The sequence below is a fragment of the Mesocricetus auratus genome, unplaced genomic scaffold, assembly GCF_017639785.1.
Source record: "Mesocricetus auratus isolate SY011 unplaced genomic scaffold, BCM_Maur_2.0 Super-Scaffold_100009, whole genome shotgun sequence".
Taxonomy (NCBI): domain Eukaryota; kingdom Metazoa; phylum Chordata; class Mammalia; order Rodentia; family Cricetidae; genus Mesocricetus; species Mesocricetus auratus.
In genome coordinates this window covers 1,886,421-1,904,464 of record NW_024429193.1, presented here as the reverse complement: position 1 = coordinate 1,904,464, position 18,044 = coordinate 1,886,421, and the positions used below count along the sequence as shown (strand labels likewise).

The 18,044-nt window shown below is 48.1% G+C and overlaps 1 protein-coding gene across 3 annotated transcripts in view; it reads left to right on the top strand.

Moving 5' to 3' along the window:
- Positions 1–253: 253 nt before the first annotated feature.
- The window catches only part of Ptger3 (prostaglandin E receptor 3), a 67,823-nt gene continuing 50,032 nt past the window's right edge, over positions 254–18,044 (top strand). Inside the window, exons 1-3 of one of the 3 annotated variants that reach the window (XM_040751542.1) lie at positions 254–1,249; positions 6,432–6,529; positions 6,834–7,242. In XM_040751542.1, coding sequence (XP_040607476.1) covers positions 431–1,249; positions 6,432–6,529; positions 6,834–6,957 — 1,041 coding nt within the window. In that variant the 5' untranslated portion in view covers positions 254–430 and the 3' untranslated portion in view covers positions 6,958–7,242. Of the gene's footprint in view, positions 1,250–5,039; positions 5,120–6,370; positions 6,530–6,833; positions 7,243–18,044 lie in introns of those variants that run through there. The other 2 variants (XM_040751543.1, XM_005083474.4) reach the window with 2 other exon arrangements.

Sequence of the window (18,044 nt, the reverse complement as noted above, 5' to 3'; positions counted from 1 at the left end):
CCAATTCAATGACAACCGAACATGATCAGAAATCAGCATCGTGGCAGATACTAAGATGTCCCAATTTCGCCCTTACTTTTCTTAGATGTTACACATGGAAACCGTCTAGCACTTTACAAAGTCTGATGCGGGAAGAGCCCTGGGACTAGCGAGCGCGGCCAAGGAGGCGCTGAGCCAGGTGATCCCGGCGGACACCGCCCTCAGCCTGCCCACGCGCGGCACCGCCCCTCAGGCTCCGAGCCGCGGGTGGAGCCTCGCGCGGCGTCGGGCGGCGCCTGCCGGGACCCCGCAGCCTGGCGCGGGCGGCGGCGGGTGATGGAGAGCAGAGCTCCGGCCCGCGCCGTGTCCCCGGGTGCGCTGCTACCCTGCACCTGAATCGGGAGGCCCCCGCCCCGCGCGCCCTTTCCGCGGCCCCGCCACTCCGGCCGGCATGTGGGCGCCGGGGCGCTCAACCGAAGCGCGAAGCAACCTGTCAAGCGCCGCGGAGGACTGCGGCTCGGTGTCGGTGGCGTTCCCCATTACCATGATGGTTACCGGCTTCGTGGGCAACGCGCTGGCCATACTACTTGTGTCGCGCAGCTACCGGCGCCGTGAGAGCAAGCGAAAGAAGTCTTTCCTGCTGTGCATTGGTTGGCTGGCGCTCACCGACTTGGTGGGGCAGCTCTTGACCAGCCCGGTGGTCATCCTCGTGTACCTGTCACAGCGGAGCTGGGAGCAGCTCGACCCATCGGGGCGCCTATGCACCTTCTTCGGGCTGACCATGACGGTGTTCGGGCTGTCCTCGCTCCTGGTGGCTAGTGCCATGGCCGTGGAGCGCGCGCTGGCCATCCGCGCGCCTCACTGGTACGCCAGCCACATGAAGACTCGCGCCACGCGCGCCGTGCTGCTAGGCGTCTGGCTGGCCGTGCTGGCTTTCGCACTGCTGCCGGTGCTGGGGGTGGGCCGATACAGCGTGCAGTGGCCCGGCACGTGGTGCTTCATCAGCACCGGGCCCGCGGGCAACCAGACCGACCCTGCGCAAGAGCCGGGCAGCGTGGCCTTTGCCACCGCCTTTGCCTGCCTGGGGCTACTGTCTCTGGTGATCACCTTTGCCTGCAACCTGGCGACCATCAAAGCCCTAGTGTCCCGCTGCCGGGCCAAGGCCGCCGCCTCTCAGTCCAGCGCCCAGTGGGGCCGGATCACCACCGAGACCGCCATCCAGCTCATGGGGATCATGTGTGTGCTGTCTGTCTGCTGGTCTCCGCTTCTGGTAAGTAGTGGTGAGGGTGGGGGCATTTGTAGTGAACGAGAGAGCGGTAAATGGAAGCTTTCTGGCACCCCGAGTGCTGGGCGGGTGGGTGCTCTGCAGCCCCAGGTTGCAGCCTCCAGCCAAGCGTCTCAGCTGCCTGTGGAGCTTGCAAGTGCCAGCCAGCCCAGGCCTGCCAGGAGCACGTGAAATTGCGGATAACCTAGGCGCAGAGGTCGATAGGGCGGCTCAGAGCCAGCGCAGATTGATGCTTGCCGCTGTGTTATGAGCAGAGATGTGTTGACAAGTCTATCCGGAGTTTTAGTTCTAATCCAGCGCGCGCTTGATTTTCTGCTAGGAAAGTTAGGTACCCAGGAGCCTGGCAGGTCCCAGCTCTTAAGGTTTCAGCCGCCCGCTCAGAGTCCCCTCCACTCTGCAGCTAACTTGGCACCTTGATGCCCTGTAAGGACATAAACGTCCTCAGCTAACTACTGTCTTTTGGGAAGAGCCCGGAAGGCGCAGTGGCTTCAGCCCCATAGTCAGCCAGTAAGCAGATTGTGTGTACACCGCAGTTGGATGGCTCTCATCGCAGTGGCAAGCTCCACAGTAACAGCACCGCCCTTTGGCGAGCTATCATCGCTGGGTTCTTGTTGCCCTCCACAGGGGCAAGCCTATATGCGATTCCAGAGAGAGGAGGTAAGGGTGCCTCAGTCCCTGGCTCCCCACACCATCCATCAAAGAACTACCCAGAGGAAGCAGCGCTTCCGCACGATCCCTATCCCCAACTCTCACATGGTGTTTTTGAGGTTTTCTTCTGTGGCACTTGTAGCTAGAAACTTCTGTGGTTAAGTGCGGTTTGCTAATTCGCGAGGAGTGGGTGCTTTACTAAGGACGCAGCAGCTTAATAGATGTTCAGAGCAGCAGCCCCGCGGTGCGGGCAGTTGCCGCCCATTATATGCGCACAAACACAGAGCATTTAACAAAAGTTAGCGTGTCAACCATTTCATGTGTACAGTTCAGTGAAGTCAGAGGCAGCATATTGCCATTCGACCTGAGGCAAGTTCTCCCTCGAAAACAGTTGTGTGTGTGTGTGTGTGTTTCCCTTTACCTCCACCCTCCCCTGATCTCTGATCTTGACAAAGCAAGCAAGCCTTTGAGAAACCCATGGTGACTGTCCTGGAGATGTGCAGACAAGACAGTGCTGCTGGGACCTAACTGGCCACAAGTGACCGAGTGGTCACTGTTCTTCTCCAGGAGCTGGGACACAGGCTGATGTCATCACCATGTCTACCAGAGCCAGCACCAATTTTAGACATTTACTGCCTTGGTTGAGGAATGAGGTGTAGGTGTCCAAGCAGAGGGAAATGAAGCTCCCAGAATAAACACTTCACTGAACCAGCATAGCTTTAAAACGGCAAACGGTTCCGTCAGGAACCAGAAAGCCCGCCCTATGGTCCAGAGGATAGAGAGGGGCCCTCAAAAACACAAAAATGGGGTGACTGGCCATTGGACGATCCCAATTTGTTGCGTTTTTAGATAGCACTTTATAAGTTCGTTTCTCACAAAACAATTAAAATGAGTTCCACATGAGATCGTACCAGAGGAGAAATTCAGCTTCAAAATAGGTAACTTTGTCTGTTTCTGCATGAGTATGTGTGCTGTACGGTCATGTGTATGTGAGTGAGAGTGTATGTGGGGTGTGCACATGCACTGTCGGACGCCTTTGCATGAGGAGGCTCCCTTGATCACGTTTCACCATGTGTATGAGGCAAGGTCTCTCACCAGGACCCAGAGCTCTCTTATTTGGTTAGTTGAGCTTGCTGCTCCCTCCAGGGATCTCCCCCCTATGCCTCCCGTGCACTTGGGTTACCATGGTCAGCACACCTGCCCAGCAGTTTATCAGGTGATCCAAATGCAAGCCCTCCTACTGTGACAAGTGCCATACCCACAGAATCATCCCCCCCAGCCCTAGAATAGGCACATTAAAAAATGGTTTTAGTTTATGTGGTGTACCATCAAAATACACATTAGCACCTTGTCAGACACAGCTGTGGTACAAACTTGGAAAGTTTTTTGGGGGGTAGGTTAGGAGGTTACAAGAACCCCATGATCTGTGTTTTCACCTGTAAATGTCGACACAAGAAATTGTCTGCGTATTTTCTAGCTACAGGTAAAATGTGGATTTCCTACTGTCTTTGGAGAAGTTGGGCATAGGATACTGATCTAGCTACCCACATTCTGCTTGGCTATAGACCTATCTGATAATAATTGTTACTGTTACAAAACATAGCAGATCCAACATCTGTAAGAAAAGAATGTATACTCTGTTCCTTCCCACAGAACAAAGCACAGCTGTCCCTTACCACCACATATGTAATCAGCGGGAGTTTCAGAGCTTCTCTCTCCTAGAAGCTCTGCAGATTACAAGGTGTGAACCTGTCAAGATGATGAGAGCAGTAAGAGGTGGCCTCCGGGTAATTGGGCTGTGTTTAGGCTGTGTTAGTGGATACCAAATTGACGTGTCATTGGCATCAGCCAGTTGACTCAGCAAGCAAGCTACGGACTTAAACGATTTTTAAAAAAAACCTTTTCTGAGCCAGGCCCCATCAAATAATCCAGGGACAAAACATAATCATCAGATTCCTGAACACAGGAACCCCTAGGATTGCTGTTCAGACAGGGCCAGGAAGACACTTTGCAATTGTGTAGCCTGGTGCACCCAAACAGATGTGACTGATACTGCAGCCACTAAAGAAAAATAAATAAATCCAAAGCTACGGATACTATGAAGGCTGAGGTCTAATGAGCAAGCAGCCGCTCACCCTCAGCCTGGGGACTGGACACAGCAGCCTGGAAGTGTTTGCCCTCATTGCTGAGTTAGCCATGTCCCTGCTCAGTGTCCACACCTCTATCCTCTTAGGAATGGTTCAGTAAAGATGTATTCTCAGTGGCATTTGCTTTAATAAGACACATGAGTTAGATAGACTTGGTAGATTATCATTTTAGGGGGGCACATTTGACTCTACAACATGTAGAAGTATTTTGCCCAACCCCTAATTATCTCTACCTGTAGCCCCCACCATGTCTGGGTGGTGTTCAAAGAGAAATTAAACTTTGAATATACACCTTAGGCTATCGCTTGTCTTATGAAGTGAGAGAATTCGTTACGTTTTAGAGTTTACTTCAATACAATATACCATTCAGTTCTCTATTTCCCTCCTTCCTCTTCCTTCCTTCCTTCTTCCTTATTCTGAGCACGGGTGACAGAACTGAGGGCCACGCGCTATAATTACGACTCTAAATCGTCTTATACAAAACTAGTCAAAGAGGAGCTGGAGAGATGTTTCACCAGTCAAGAGCACTGGCTGCTCTTGCAGAAGACCTTGGTTTGGTTCCTAACACCCACATGACAACTATCTGTGACTCCAGTTCCAGGGGATCCAGCACTCTCTACTTCTGCATCCACGAGTACCATGCACATGCTAGACAGGTGTGTGTGTGTGTGTGTGTGTGTGTGTGTGTTTGCAGGTAGAACACCCATACATATACTTTTGGTTTTTTTTCAGAGCAGTAGAACTTCCACACTTATAGGTGAAACAACTAAAAAACTACCATGCAACATAGCTGGAGTTCACGCCTTTGGTTCTCAGAGGAATTCCCTCCTGAAAGAGGTCTCCTGGCCTGGTTTAACCTCATGGCCGACTTCAGTGTGTCCAGAAGCACAGCCAGTGAGGACAGTGTGCACAGTAGGTTAAAGGGATGCCTGTGGAATCTCCACAGATCCAAACTTAACTGGTTTGTTTTCAAATGACAGAATGAAGACTCCCTCTTGGGTGGCAGGCAGAAGAATCCTCTGTATGAAGACTGGGAAGACAATTATTAGTAGGGACTCTGGTGTGTGAATGTGTGCGGGCTGGGAAATGGTGAGGCTGGCTGCCCCTTTATGTTGAGGTCAGTTTGTTGTTAGGATAGACTGAGTGGGAAGGCTGGTTAGCGAAAGGAAGGGAAGAGTCTCCTGCCTGGGTGGAACCCTGTGTGCTGTTGCAGCGCTTTCTTAAGAGCAGCCTCTCATTTAACTGAGACCTCTAATACTGTCACCAGCTCCCACAGCACCAAAATGCAATCTCGAGATTATTTGGAATTAAAACCAGAGTTGTGACCCAGGACGTCCTCCTCTGACTTTACTTTCAGTTTTGGTTGTGGGTTGCTCTCTCCTTGTTTTGCCTGAAGGCCCGGGGAATTCTAGCCTTAATCGCAGCATGGGAAGCCTTGTGCCTCCTGGTCTGCAACACACAGAGGTGGCCCTACTGCTGGGAGAGTATACTTAGGGTTGGATGCTTTCATCTGGGAGAACCACCGGTGGTTCAGTGCATACAAGTTTGCAGTTTGGTCCATGTTGTGTACTGACACGGCTGAGCACGTAGATGGGACTGGATTCTCTGAATGACACAGCTGAAGGCCAGTATAACCTAAAGATGAATGAGATAAACCGTAACTAAAAGATAAGACATTTATGTCTGGGGATTGTACGAATGCAAATAATCTGGTGCTTCTTGGGCATTTGAGGGGAGTCAGACGGTCTAGAGAATAGCAGAGCTGTGAACCACCAGCCTTTCTCCTTGAGAAGCTGCCAAGGTCAGCCACACAGGGTCGAATGTTTCTGACAGCCTGTGGCTGCCCCAAGGTGCAGCAGGGTGTTGTGGAACCACCTAGGACAGAGCTTCCTTTCCCAGTCCCAACACCATCCTCCAGGGCAGTAGAAGACTTTTTAACCATGCAGGGTTCTACTTTACATCTCTCTTTGGGCTCTGAGGCTCATAGCTGCAATGTGTCCCAAGCTGCATCGTGGAGGTAAGGGGGCAGATTAGACTGTCCTCCCACCAGCCATGACTCTCAAACTCCCACTTTCTCCCAGAGATGCTAGTTTCCATAGATAAGGATGGGGGGTGGGGAAGGATTCCCCGAGTTCTCCACCTAAGCATACCACGGTAATGCAGGTAAATAAAACCACTCATCCTTTCAAGATGTAGCAGATGGACAACAAGGGGCTTCTTCAGTGAGGGGCACCATGGGGGTAGCGGGACAGCTTAAGGACTTACTGTGACCCAGGCTGCTAGCCACTTTCATGTTCTCATCCCGGGACAGCTGTCAGGAGCCCCCTTTGCTTAAAACTTGCTGAGTTCTACTTCCCTCGCTTGTGGGACAGAGGGTAACCACAACCTTGTGCTCTGGATCCTGGCCCATGCTTGTGAAAGCAGGAGGACTCCCCCGTCTCCCCTTCAGCAGTCCTTCTCTGGGTTGGAGGTGAGTATCGGTGTCCTCTGCCCCCACCCCTTGGGTTATTTTCTAGTCAAGGGGTTCTTCGCACACAGAGCTGACTTCACTTTGTGCAGCTGGCTGTGGTCTGTGCTGGTTCTTCTGCAGACTTCAGAAAGTGCAGGTAGTCACAGACAGCAGAGCCAAACTGAGCCTCCAACAGTGACTCCAAACCCAGAACCAAATTTGCAGGAGCCTTAGATGTAACCAACTGTGGGGAGCTTGGGTTTGTCTACTGTCTCTTGCGCTAACCAGGCACTTGCAGTACATGGTATTATTTTATTATTTGCAGGGTAGAGAAAGCACATTCTGCGGTGTGCCCAGATAGTCCTGAGGAGGGATTCTTAGGGACGGGGGTCTCTGCACTTACTCAAAGTCCACACATGGTTCAGCCATCCAGACTTCATGGCAGTTAACTGAAGACACAGGAAGTGGAACTTCACCATTCACCACCTAATTCTGCAAGAAAAAAAAGGAGAAAAGTGGTTATTAATTTAGGCAAAAGCCATGTCATAAAACACAGGCCACGTCTGCGTTAGAAGCCCATTGCGTTCAGTAATTATTAATGGGGGAAAAATAACTGCGGCTTTAAGAAACATACCTTCTGATATTTTTGCAGTGCTTGTTAAAAGTGGGTTTCATACGATTGTCATGTGTCATGTGTCTTTCTGAACGCTGAATAAATTTCACAATTAAAGATACACTGCTGTTACTGGTGTGAGGTGTGAAAACTTGAAGCCAGGTATCCTGGCTCATGCCTGAGATCCAAACGCTTGGGAGTGTCGCTGTGAGTTACAGAGCAGCCTGAGCTAAAGAGAAAAATAAAAGTAGACGCTGTCAAAACACAAAAACAAGCTAACTCTCAAAATAAATAAATAAATAGAAAGTTTTTCGGGGGGGTGTTGGGAGGGAAGAGGCACATTGTTCGAGTTGAGAATGAGAGATTCAAAAAGCAAGATGCCTTGATAGACTGTCTTCGTGTGTGAAATTCCCCCGGAAGCTCTTGTTGCTTGCTACTTTGTCTGAGCGGGGCTCTGGCCAATCACAGAGGTCTCATCTCCCCTGCAGCCCCCAGGTCAGTCTGCACTGCAGGGGCCCACAAAATCACTTATCTGTCTGTTTCCTTTGTGACTTGTCGGGAAGTCACTTTATCTTGCTTCTCTCCCCTCTTTTCATCAGTGAGTCAAAATCGCTGCCCCTTCTAACCTTCCTTTCAGTCCTGACTTCCGGTGGCACCAAACAGATAAATGTGTTTCCCTGCTGCGGGCACAGTGCTGGCCACAAAGGAGAAGGCATCTAGCATGTTTCTGAGGGAGAAGCACTGGAGCCTACATGTAACGGACAAGACTGCCCATTCTTTTATCCAGTCTCCCTGTAAGTATTTATGAAGACTTACTAGCATTCCCTCCCCACGCCCCACGCCCCCCACCACACACACTTATGGTTCTGGTGATACACAGCCAGGAGGCTGCTTCATATAGGCTTCATATAGGCAAGGGTGAAGCAGCTACACAGCTCCAAGGGGGGGGGCATTATGATGTTGCATTCCTCATGAAAACACTGTGGTATTTAACCCTGCACAGTTCCTGCATAGCCAGGATGGTAAAGCGGAGGCAGGCACATCGTCTTCCTTCATGAAGCCTTCAGTAGATAGCTTATATTTTATCCCATGATCTAGCCTATACCCACTCTTGTAGATCTTTGAGTAAGGCAGTGATGTGATCTGAGGATGGAGAAGACCCTGGTTGTTTTAGGGGTTGGCATCAGAGCCCTTGAGTCTGATGACAAGAGAAGTGTAGACACGCCAGTTAGAGTCATCCCTTTCCCCTTAAGAGTTTCTGTAAATGATGGGAGGAAGGTCGCTTGGCATAGTATTGATAGCAGGGAGGGCAGGGCAGCAGTGGGGGAAACTAAGTCATGGGATGTCAAGGCACACTGTGGTCAAGTTGGACTGAAGGGGCCTCTGCCTTGGCAGGTGTCTCTATGGAGTTAGGAATAAGAATTCCCATTGCTTCCTGGGTAAGTTGTGCTGCCTCTTTGTTCCCAGAACTCAGGAAGACTGAATAGTGTAAAGCAAAGCATCTTTTTGACCTCCTTCTGGGATATTCTTGGTGAAAAATCAAGCTTTGTCTGAATACCTTTCCTTAGAGAGTGTTTGCTCAGCTGAGCCCTGTGCCAGATGGTTTGCATAGAAGAGTTTCCAAGCATCTTACAACTTCCCCCCAAGTGGTGAGCATTGGTAGTTGCAGATTAAGAGAGGCCAGAGAGTTAGGGTCAAGCTGGGAGGCCACGGTCAGCCAGCATGTGCCTCTGATAGCCCAGGGTTTCCTGGGTTGTTCTTTCTGTTAGAAAAATGTCCTTTGCTCCAAACCAGTTGGGTCAGAACCTGCCTCCACCCTTGGATTTCAATACTATTCTTGAGTTTATATAGCAAAGCCAACTTTTTCTTTTTTTATTAAAAATTCCCATTTTAAAAATTGACAACTGAGGGGCTGGAGAGATGGCTCAGTGGTTAAGAGCACGGGCTGCTCTTCCAGAGGACCCGTGTTCAAATCCCAGCACCCACATGGCGGCTCACAACCATCTATAATGAGATCTGATGCCCTGATGCAGGAATGCATGCAGACAGAACACTGTATACATAATAAATAAATCTTTAAAAAATTGACAGCCGAGTCTCTGCGACATTTGGACAAGTTGTCAGTCAATCAACATGTGTCCTAGCTACAAAATATCTGAGTTTGGACAAGAAATTGCTGCTGCAGGATTATAGAATCCCTACCAGGTACTCCAAATGCTCATCACAGACACAGAGGAAGTTGGATACTTTAATTCAGAAAAAACAACTTTCCAAAAAAAAAATAAAGAGGAGGTGGAAGAGGAGGAGGAGAAGGAGGAGGAAGAGAAGAAGTGGAAGAGGAAGGAGAAGGAGAAGGAGAAGAAGGAGAAGGAGAAGAAGAAGAAGAAGTAGAAGGAAGAGGAGGAGGAGGAGGAGGAGGAGAAGGAGAAGAAGAAGAAGAAGAAGAAGAAGAAGAAGAAGAAGAAGAAGAAGAAGAAGAAGAAGAAGAAGAAGAAGAAGAAGAAGTCATTTTAGAATTCTCAATGTGCCAGGTCCAGGAAAACCAACATCAATCAAGCTGGTAACAAAAACATGACAGAACAGAATATTGGGTTTAATATTTTGTGGCAGTTGGACTTAAGAACCAGGAAGCGCATATACATCCTGAGAATTTTACAAAGGATTCTGAATGTGTTTCTCAGTCGCTACCAAAGGCCAGAAAAGAACTCTGGTTTGCCATGACTCTTCCCTGCTAGGATAGACCAGTGTTTCACATTCCAACCCCCACCAAAAACAAACGAAAGGATGATGTGTGTAGTTAGGGTTTAAAGTAAGAGTCTCCACTTCTAGCTCAAGTAAGCCAAAGACAATCAGGCCGTCATTGACTCACCAGGATCTTACCAAAAGTTGACCAGGCAAAAAGAATGGAGAGCATCACCATCCTCGCTGGTGGCCTTGGGTAGAGCACTCTGGTGGTCACCTTCCAGTCAGTGGAGGCTGGGTACAGTCCACTCAGCCACCAATTGCACTGTGAGCGTAGACAAAATGTTCAAGCCCCTGGGGTCTAGAGATGACAGGGTGGCTTAGGTGGGCTTAGGAGATATTTCCACTGAGAGACTACAAGTCAGCTGTGATCCCACACTGACGAAAACACTGAGGGCGGTTAAAGAAGTGGGTAAGGGGTTTCTCCCATCCCGTCCTCAGACTCTTCACAACTGTCATTCAAGGAGATCTGGGCCTGACTTCGGGTAATGGCTGCACTGTTCTTGCTGTAGGTTGAGCAACTGGGGATTGAAAAGACCTGACAGTGTAGGGCGTAAAGAACAGCACTCCCAGCAGCTGCTACAGGACGTGAAGAGTTGCCCTTTGGAGAAATACACAAGGGGACGTACAATCCAGCCACCTTAATGCACGACTTTTTTTCTTTTTTAAATAAATTTTATTAAAATTAGAAACAATCTCATTTTACATATCAATCCCAGTTCCCTCTCCCTTCCATCCTCCCATACCCTCCCAACCGACCTCCCTATCCCTTCCCCCATCCATTCCCCAGGGAAGGTGAGGCCTTCCATGAGGGATCATCAAAATCTGTCAAGTCATTTGGGGCAAGGCCTAGGTTGTCCCCTGTGTATCTAGGCTAAGAGAGTATCCCTCCATGGGGAATGGGCTCCTGAAGTCTATTTGTGCACTAGGGATACATCCTGTTCCACTGCCAGAGGCCCCATAGACTGCCCAGTGCTCCTAACTGACACTCACTTTCAGGGGGCCTGGTTTGGTCCTATGTTGGTTCCCCAGCTGCCAGAATGGGGTCCATGAGTTCCTACTTGCTCAGGTCAGCTGTTTCTGTGGGTTTCCCCAGCCTGGTCTTGACCCCTTTGTTCGCCACTCCTCCCTCTCTCAAACTGGATTCCAGGAGTTTGGCTCAGTGCTTGGCTGTGGATCTCTGCTTCTGCTTCCATCAGCTACTGGATGAAGGCTCTAGGATGGCATTTAAGGTAGTCGTCATTCTCATTATAGGGAAACGGGCCTTTAAGGTAGCCTCTGCACTATTGCTTAGGGTCCTAATTGGGGTCATCTTAATCACTTTCCCAAACTCCTGGCAAGAAGAAAATGGATGCAGTTGGTTCTAACAAGAAAAATGCAAGAGAGCTTCAGAGTAGAATTTCCTTTGACAACAGAAGGTGACCCAGACAAGGCAGTGTCCCCTCTGGACACTGCAGATATGACTTGAGAGTAGTGCCACTGTCTTCGTTTTCAAAGCACATGGCTTCTTCATTCTCCTCACAAACTGACAGTCATATGACTCTTGGGGAGCCCCTCCCCCACCAAGCTTCTGTGGGCTTTCCTGAGCTCTTGGCCTAGAAGAACCCCCTACCCTCCCTCCCCCCCCCCCAGGTCCCCAGGTTTCCAATTTAGACATTCACATTGATTATTGTGTGTGTGAGTTACTGTCCCACAACCCAGTGGAACAATCCCATGGACCTCGTATTTGTAGAATCATAGCCTCCACCGGTGGGCCTCTGGGGAAACTTGAGACTGTAACAAAACTGACTGTATTTTCCATGGTCACTTTTCGCGAAATGAAGCTGAGAACTCACTTGTTGAGCTTTGGGGCGGGGTTTGGGGCAGGGGCGCCGCAGGGGAGATGCCTCTGGAAACTCACATCCAAACTGAGACCAAAAAGGCCAGAAAGACTGAGGTGCGATGATTCATCTTCACTGTCACCGGGACTGGATTTAGACTCTTCCAGAACACACAGCTCTGAGCGTGCCTGTGAGTGTATTCCCAGAGGCTTTATCTGAAGATGCAGACCCGCCCTGAGTGTGGTTGGCTCTAGTGCAGGGACTGGAGTCCTGAGCAGGATGCAAAGGAGAAAAGGAGGGAGTGGCTTGATACTAGCTAGCACTCACTTCCGGTGCCAGGTGTGACCCTGCCATCGTGCCTTCCCTGTTGTGACGGGACAGTTCGGTTGCTTTTGTTGGGCGCCTTTTGATATAGAGTCAAGAGAGCAGCTGACACTCAAAAAACGGAATCAGAGCTCCATGGTTAGCAAACACTTTTCCCCCACTGCCTTCAAGAGGTAGAAAGCCAATCGTGACTGGAGCGAGACCAAAGTGAGAACTGAGAACTCTTGGAAGGTTTGAAGCAAGGAGGAGGCGGAGCTTAGGGATTTTGGGTGTTTAGAGACCTACTGGCAGCCGCGGAGACCGGACTGCAGGAAACGAGAATAGGATAGTCCAATCAGTGAGTAGACCGGTGTTGTCCAACTGGTGGGGACTCAGGCGCCAGGCAGGCCTGTAGTGGAGGCCGCATGTACACAAGCGCTTGTGAGCAATTAATTACCACATCTCTTCATGTCCTCTATCCCGGTCAGCTGACTCTGACTAGAGCTGAGTCCGTTCTACCTCACTGGGCCTCTGGAAGGGAGGAGGCCAGCTATCCACAAATGGCTTTCCCCACTCCCTGCGAGGGAAATGGCTGCTCTCAGTTCTAGCTCACGGGTGCTAAGTCTTTGGGTATTTTTTGGGGGGAGAGAGGATGGTGATGTCCCCTTCTGGGACCTGACTCCGAGACACACAGGCTAGCAAAGTTTACTTACAAAACACACCCGGTCCTAAGACACTTGTTCCTCCACATAAGGTCCAGACTGAGCTCATCGGCAAGCCAGAACTCGGCGGGAACTGTTTATTGCATTGGTGATTAAACCAGCTCTCAGGATCACCAACTCCCTTCCAAACGGGGAGTCATTCGCAAGTTCGTGTTCCATACATTTCAAATCGGGGGTTGTCAGACTGCAAACAACAGAAGTTTATTGGAAGCCACTTTAGGCAGCGATGACGAACGTAGAGGCCCGGGTACATGCTCGGCTCCAGTAACAGCAGGGGGCTGTCAGTTGCTGAAGTGGCTGGAGACAGCCTTCCTCATGTATCTCTGACTTTGGTGTCCTGCCAAGTGTCCAAATCCCCAGTTCAGGAGCCAACCTCAGTTTTGCTTACAGCTTCAAGTCGCTAAGGTTTATATTTACACTCTGCAAGCGGGGACTTTACTTTTTTTTTCTCACGGCAATGCAATATTTCAGTGAGTATGTCATCTTTAAGCACCATTTAAACACCGTAGATCTCTCTCTCTCTCTCTCTCTCTCTCTCTCTCTCTCTCTCTCTCTCTCTCTCTCTCTCTCTGTCTCTCTGTCTCTCTGTCTCTCTCTGTCTCTCTCTGTCTCTCTCTGTCTCTCTCTCTCTCTCTCTCTCTCTCTCTCTCTCTCTCTCTCTCTCTCTCTCCCTCCTGTTTTGCTTGTCCACAGGAACATCTAGAGATGGCAAAAAGTCTCTCTCCCCTGCATCACCTTCTAAGACTTATGTGAGTTTTTACAAAGCCATGGTACAGGGAGTTGGGCTTGAGAAGCTCCTAGAAGTGAGTGGAGAGCCTATTGAGAGAGATCTGCAAGGAGACTCTAAACACTCAGCTCTGGCCCTTAAGTGCCGTAGGGAGGAGGAGGTCCACAAAGGGAAACCTGTAGTCTGTATCCTCTTGGTTAAGCTATCGGATGTGCTGAGGCCCGTGTTCTGGATGGCAGATTTTTAAAATCATTTAGGGATAGTGGCCTCCTCCAAGAATAGCCTGGATCCAAAAGTAAGTTTCTGAACATTAGCTTTCATTCTACAAAAGACATGAGGGAAATTCTGGAACGCTTTCCTCTGGAATCCACTTCTAATTAAATTTTGCTATTGATCAATGTCAGGAAACAGAAAATTCTTCTGATCTCAGAGTCCTAGTCTCCTCCCTAGACTTGGCTCTAGCTAGGAAACAACAGAATCTTGAGACAATGTGGGACTCAGGAGTCAGTGAGAAGCTGGAGGCTTGGCTGCTGTTAGCCACACAGGGTCTCTTGGCAGAAAATGCTTTCTGCACACCGCTGATGATCAAGCATCCCTGAAGATTTGGGGTAGACATGGGTGTGTCAAGTGGTCAGCAGAGGCACCAGGCATCCTGCCTCTGTTTTTGGGAATAGAGGAAAAGTATAAAGCTTTACAGGGTTATTATTAAAATAAAAGACAGAGTTCATTTTTACCATTGAATCTGTGCTTAGAAACATTAGTATGTACTATGGATGCCTTTGAGCTGTGTGTGTGTTGCTGTGGAAATGAAGTAGCAGAGGACAGTTAAAAGAGGCAGGCAGGAAAAAAGGACTCCCATGTGCCGAATGACTCTCTGTCAGTCTTATGGCAACTGCCCTTCCTGGTATCTGATTTAACCTTCACAAAGACAAGTTTAGAGTTTTCATTCCCATGGTTTTCAGATGTGTTCATGAAGTTTTAGATTACAGACCTGTCTGACTCAGACTTCTGGTAGCCAGTAGACCAGACACTTGTACACACTCTGTCTCATCAGTCCCCTTTTGATTAGCTTGCTTAAACACTTTCAAATCATTTCATCAAGAAGAATAAAGTGAAATAAAATCACAAAACCCAGCGAACTGCCATGATTAAAAACTTCCTGGGAGATACAGCAACTTGTTAATCGGCTGGCATTCTTAGCAACACGAGTTTCTCGGGAACATATTTCGAAAATCCCTGTAAAGGGTGATGGAAGTTTTTATTTTCTCTACCTACCAGTAGTCTTAAAAGATTCTATTTCCCCATGATGCCTTGCAGTGTAGAGAGACTTCTCCGTGTGGGTGTGGTTTGAGTTTCATACAGTCTCTGTCCTTAGGGCTTGGGACAGTCACATAGTGACAAGGCCAGTGTTTCTCAGCTGGTGGCATCCCAAATGCTCTTTTCACTAAAATACTATCATGCTGGTTACTGGGGGACGCTTGGTTAGTAGGGAAGTTGACCAAATTCAAAATCGGGAAGGTCTTTTGATACTTTTGATCCTCCAGTATGAGGCACCTGGTGTCTCATCGTTTTCTTCTGATGTGGGGAAGAGGTACTGTCAGAGAACCCCAGTGCGATCTCAGAACTGGAGCTGGGGATCTGCCCATGCTGTTTCCAGCACCCTGGTAGCCATGATAAAACGCTTTGGACTCTTTAATCCCAGAGCCTTGGCCACACTCATATCCTAGCTCAATGCCCCATGCCTCTCTTTCACTTTCCAAGAATAATAACTCACATATCTTCACACCCAGACATATGGACTCTTCCTCTTCCCAAATTCTCCACACTATCAGTAGTTTTTTCTCCCTTCAGGTAGCAGGGCACTTCCCTGTCCTCCCTCTATACTCCTCAGATGCAGGTATATTTTCTTTCACAATGAGGAGAGTGCCCTCCACTGGCTTGGCACTTCCTTAAGAGGGCCAGAACTACATGTGTTGGGCACAATCTCACTCTGTCTTGCCAGCCACATGTCTTGCCAACTACACCATGTATGCAGACGAAGAAGCACCTTTTGGATACTAAATCGGTTTCCCACGTCACAAAGCTAAAAAAAAAGGCAAAGTCAGCCTTCATATCAAATCTGTCTGGCTTTATTGCCTCTGCAATTAGCAAGCAAGCTATATGGTCTCCCTCCTGTCAATATTTTTGTGTTTATCTGGCTCATTATAAACTATAAATTGCTTAAGAGTGGAGATCATGCATAATTGATGATGTAACTGTGTGACCATTGCAGCTACTCCATAAACAACTGTGGAATAAACGAAGAAGGGGGTTTGTACTAAAAAGAGGCAAGGTTTGGAATCAAAGATTATGGACAAATCTCCATTCGAAGTTTTACATGTAGTAGGTGGGTTTTTAATATTGTCGTTATACTGAAACATGGTAGCAATGCTTTTATCTTTTTTTAAACTTCCTGACTAAACAACATACTTTAAGGTCTGCACCCAGTAAATGGCATTCAGTGAACCAAACCACAACATTTTTTTTCCAAAGCAATAATTGGGCTTGTACTAATGAATCACCGTCCAGTTGCCACAGCAAGGTTCATGAGCACTTTAACAATAGTGTACCTTTTTATTTTTGAAGTGGTTAATAGTGTTTCCAATTTGTTACATGCAATAAAAACTCTTAGAAAGACAAAAGATACCTTTAGGATAGACGAGAAGGGGAGAGAAACAATGTTGCTTTTGTAACAGAGAGGACTTAATTGAAAGCAGGAGGAAGAACAATAGAAAACAGCTGTTTCAATGCTGGGAATCCACAGAATGAAAAAACGGAGAGGAGGTCTGAAAAGGTGCTCTGGGGATAACAAAACGATTCAGTAACAGAAACAATGAAAACAGCGAATGGGGAATGGTTCGGGAGGACAGTGCTGAGAAGAATCACTATGTTTCTCTTCACTATGGACTTCATCCATGACCTTCTATGGGCAGATGGCAGCTAGCATGGACTTCCGGGTTAATCCCCCCAAACTGAATAATCTGTGCTGGAAAGACAGTTCACAGCACAAGATCATTACTGTGCAAACTTGGGGGTCATGTAAAAGGCCAGTGTGACTTTGTGTTTATGACCCCAGGGCAGGGGTAGGGTTGGAGACAGGAGTGTGGCTGGGCTGTCTGGATACCAGTCCAGACAAAATTAGAAAGCTTTAAGCCAGCGAAGGGCATGATCTCAATGGATAAGGTGGAAGCAATACAAGCAGCCCTAATAAAACTCTGTGGGCCATTAAAAAATGACATGAAGCCAGGTGTTGGTGGCACACACCTTTAATTCCAGCAGTTGGTGGGCAGAGGCGGGCAGAACTCTGTGGGTTCAAGGCCAGCCTGGTCTACAGAGCAAGTTCACGGACAGCCAGGGCTACAGAGAAACCCTGTCGTGAAAAACCAAAAGCCAAAACAAAGTAACAACAAAAAAGATATGAGATCAGGACAGAGACATGTTGAGAAGAAGGCTCGGAATGAGTTGGCAGGTGAGAGAGGACAATGGGATAAATACAATGAAAAGGCATTATGTACACGTATGAACTGTCAAATAATGAATTAAACTATTTTTAATAGTTTTTGAAAAGTGAGGAGTTCTTTCATTTTCCTCCTTGAAAAAAATATAAGACAGGATCTCTTCCTGCAGCACTGAGTATCCCAGAACTTGATACATATGCAGACCAGAGTGACCTCTAACCCACAGAGGTGTTTCTGCCTCTGCCTCCCAAGTGTTGGAGCTCAAGGCATGAACCACCACAACCCACCACTTAGAGCATTTTGTTGTTGTCGTTCATTGATCAGTGTGCCATTCCTGATGTAAATACATCCCCATGGCCAGGATCCAAAAAAACAGAATGTAAAACATCTCAGTACATTTTAAACTCAATACATGCTGAAATTAACATTCAGGTGTGTTGAATAAAATTAAGTACTTTTCAAGTTCAAATCTTTGAGTATCTTTTTTGTCATTTGAAAATGAGTCTACTGGAAGGCTGTAATGCATACTCCTACCCCCACAGAGCTGCAGTAGGCTGATCTGCAGTAGGCTGATGGGTTTTGTGCTTACTCTATTTAACGGAGAAAACTTCTCAAACAGGTCCCTTTAGAGAAGAATAAAATTCTGCTTGGATGGGCCCAGGTATGTCCAAGTCTTCTATCCCATCACCCTGCAAAGCCATTCCTGAAAATACCGACACTACAACTTAAAACCAATTCACCAAAAGCATTTTCCTTCAGATAATAGAATAATTTTGTAATTCCTCACTTAAGCTCTATCCTGGGAGGCTAATTCCTTTGTTGAGAATGGATGGCAGAGTTCATCTTTAAGGAGAGACGGAGATAATGGACTGAGGTGATGGATCTTTGCTTCCATGGGAGCCTGAGGTCCTGAGGGAGTCAGGCGTTGGGAGAATACATTTCTCCCTCTTGTGCCTCCTTCTGTGGCTATGTTGCTGCTGAATCAAATGGTATTAATTCCAGTACATCAATGGAGAGACTCACCAAGACAGCAAACATAGATGAAGAATCATTGAGTATGTCCATCTTTCTGTGAAAGACAGTGTCTTAATCTTTCTCAAGTTTCTCAAACC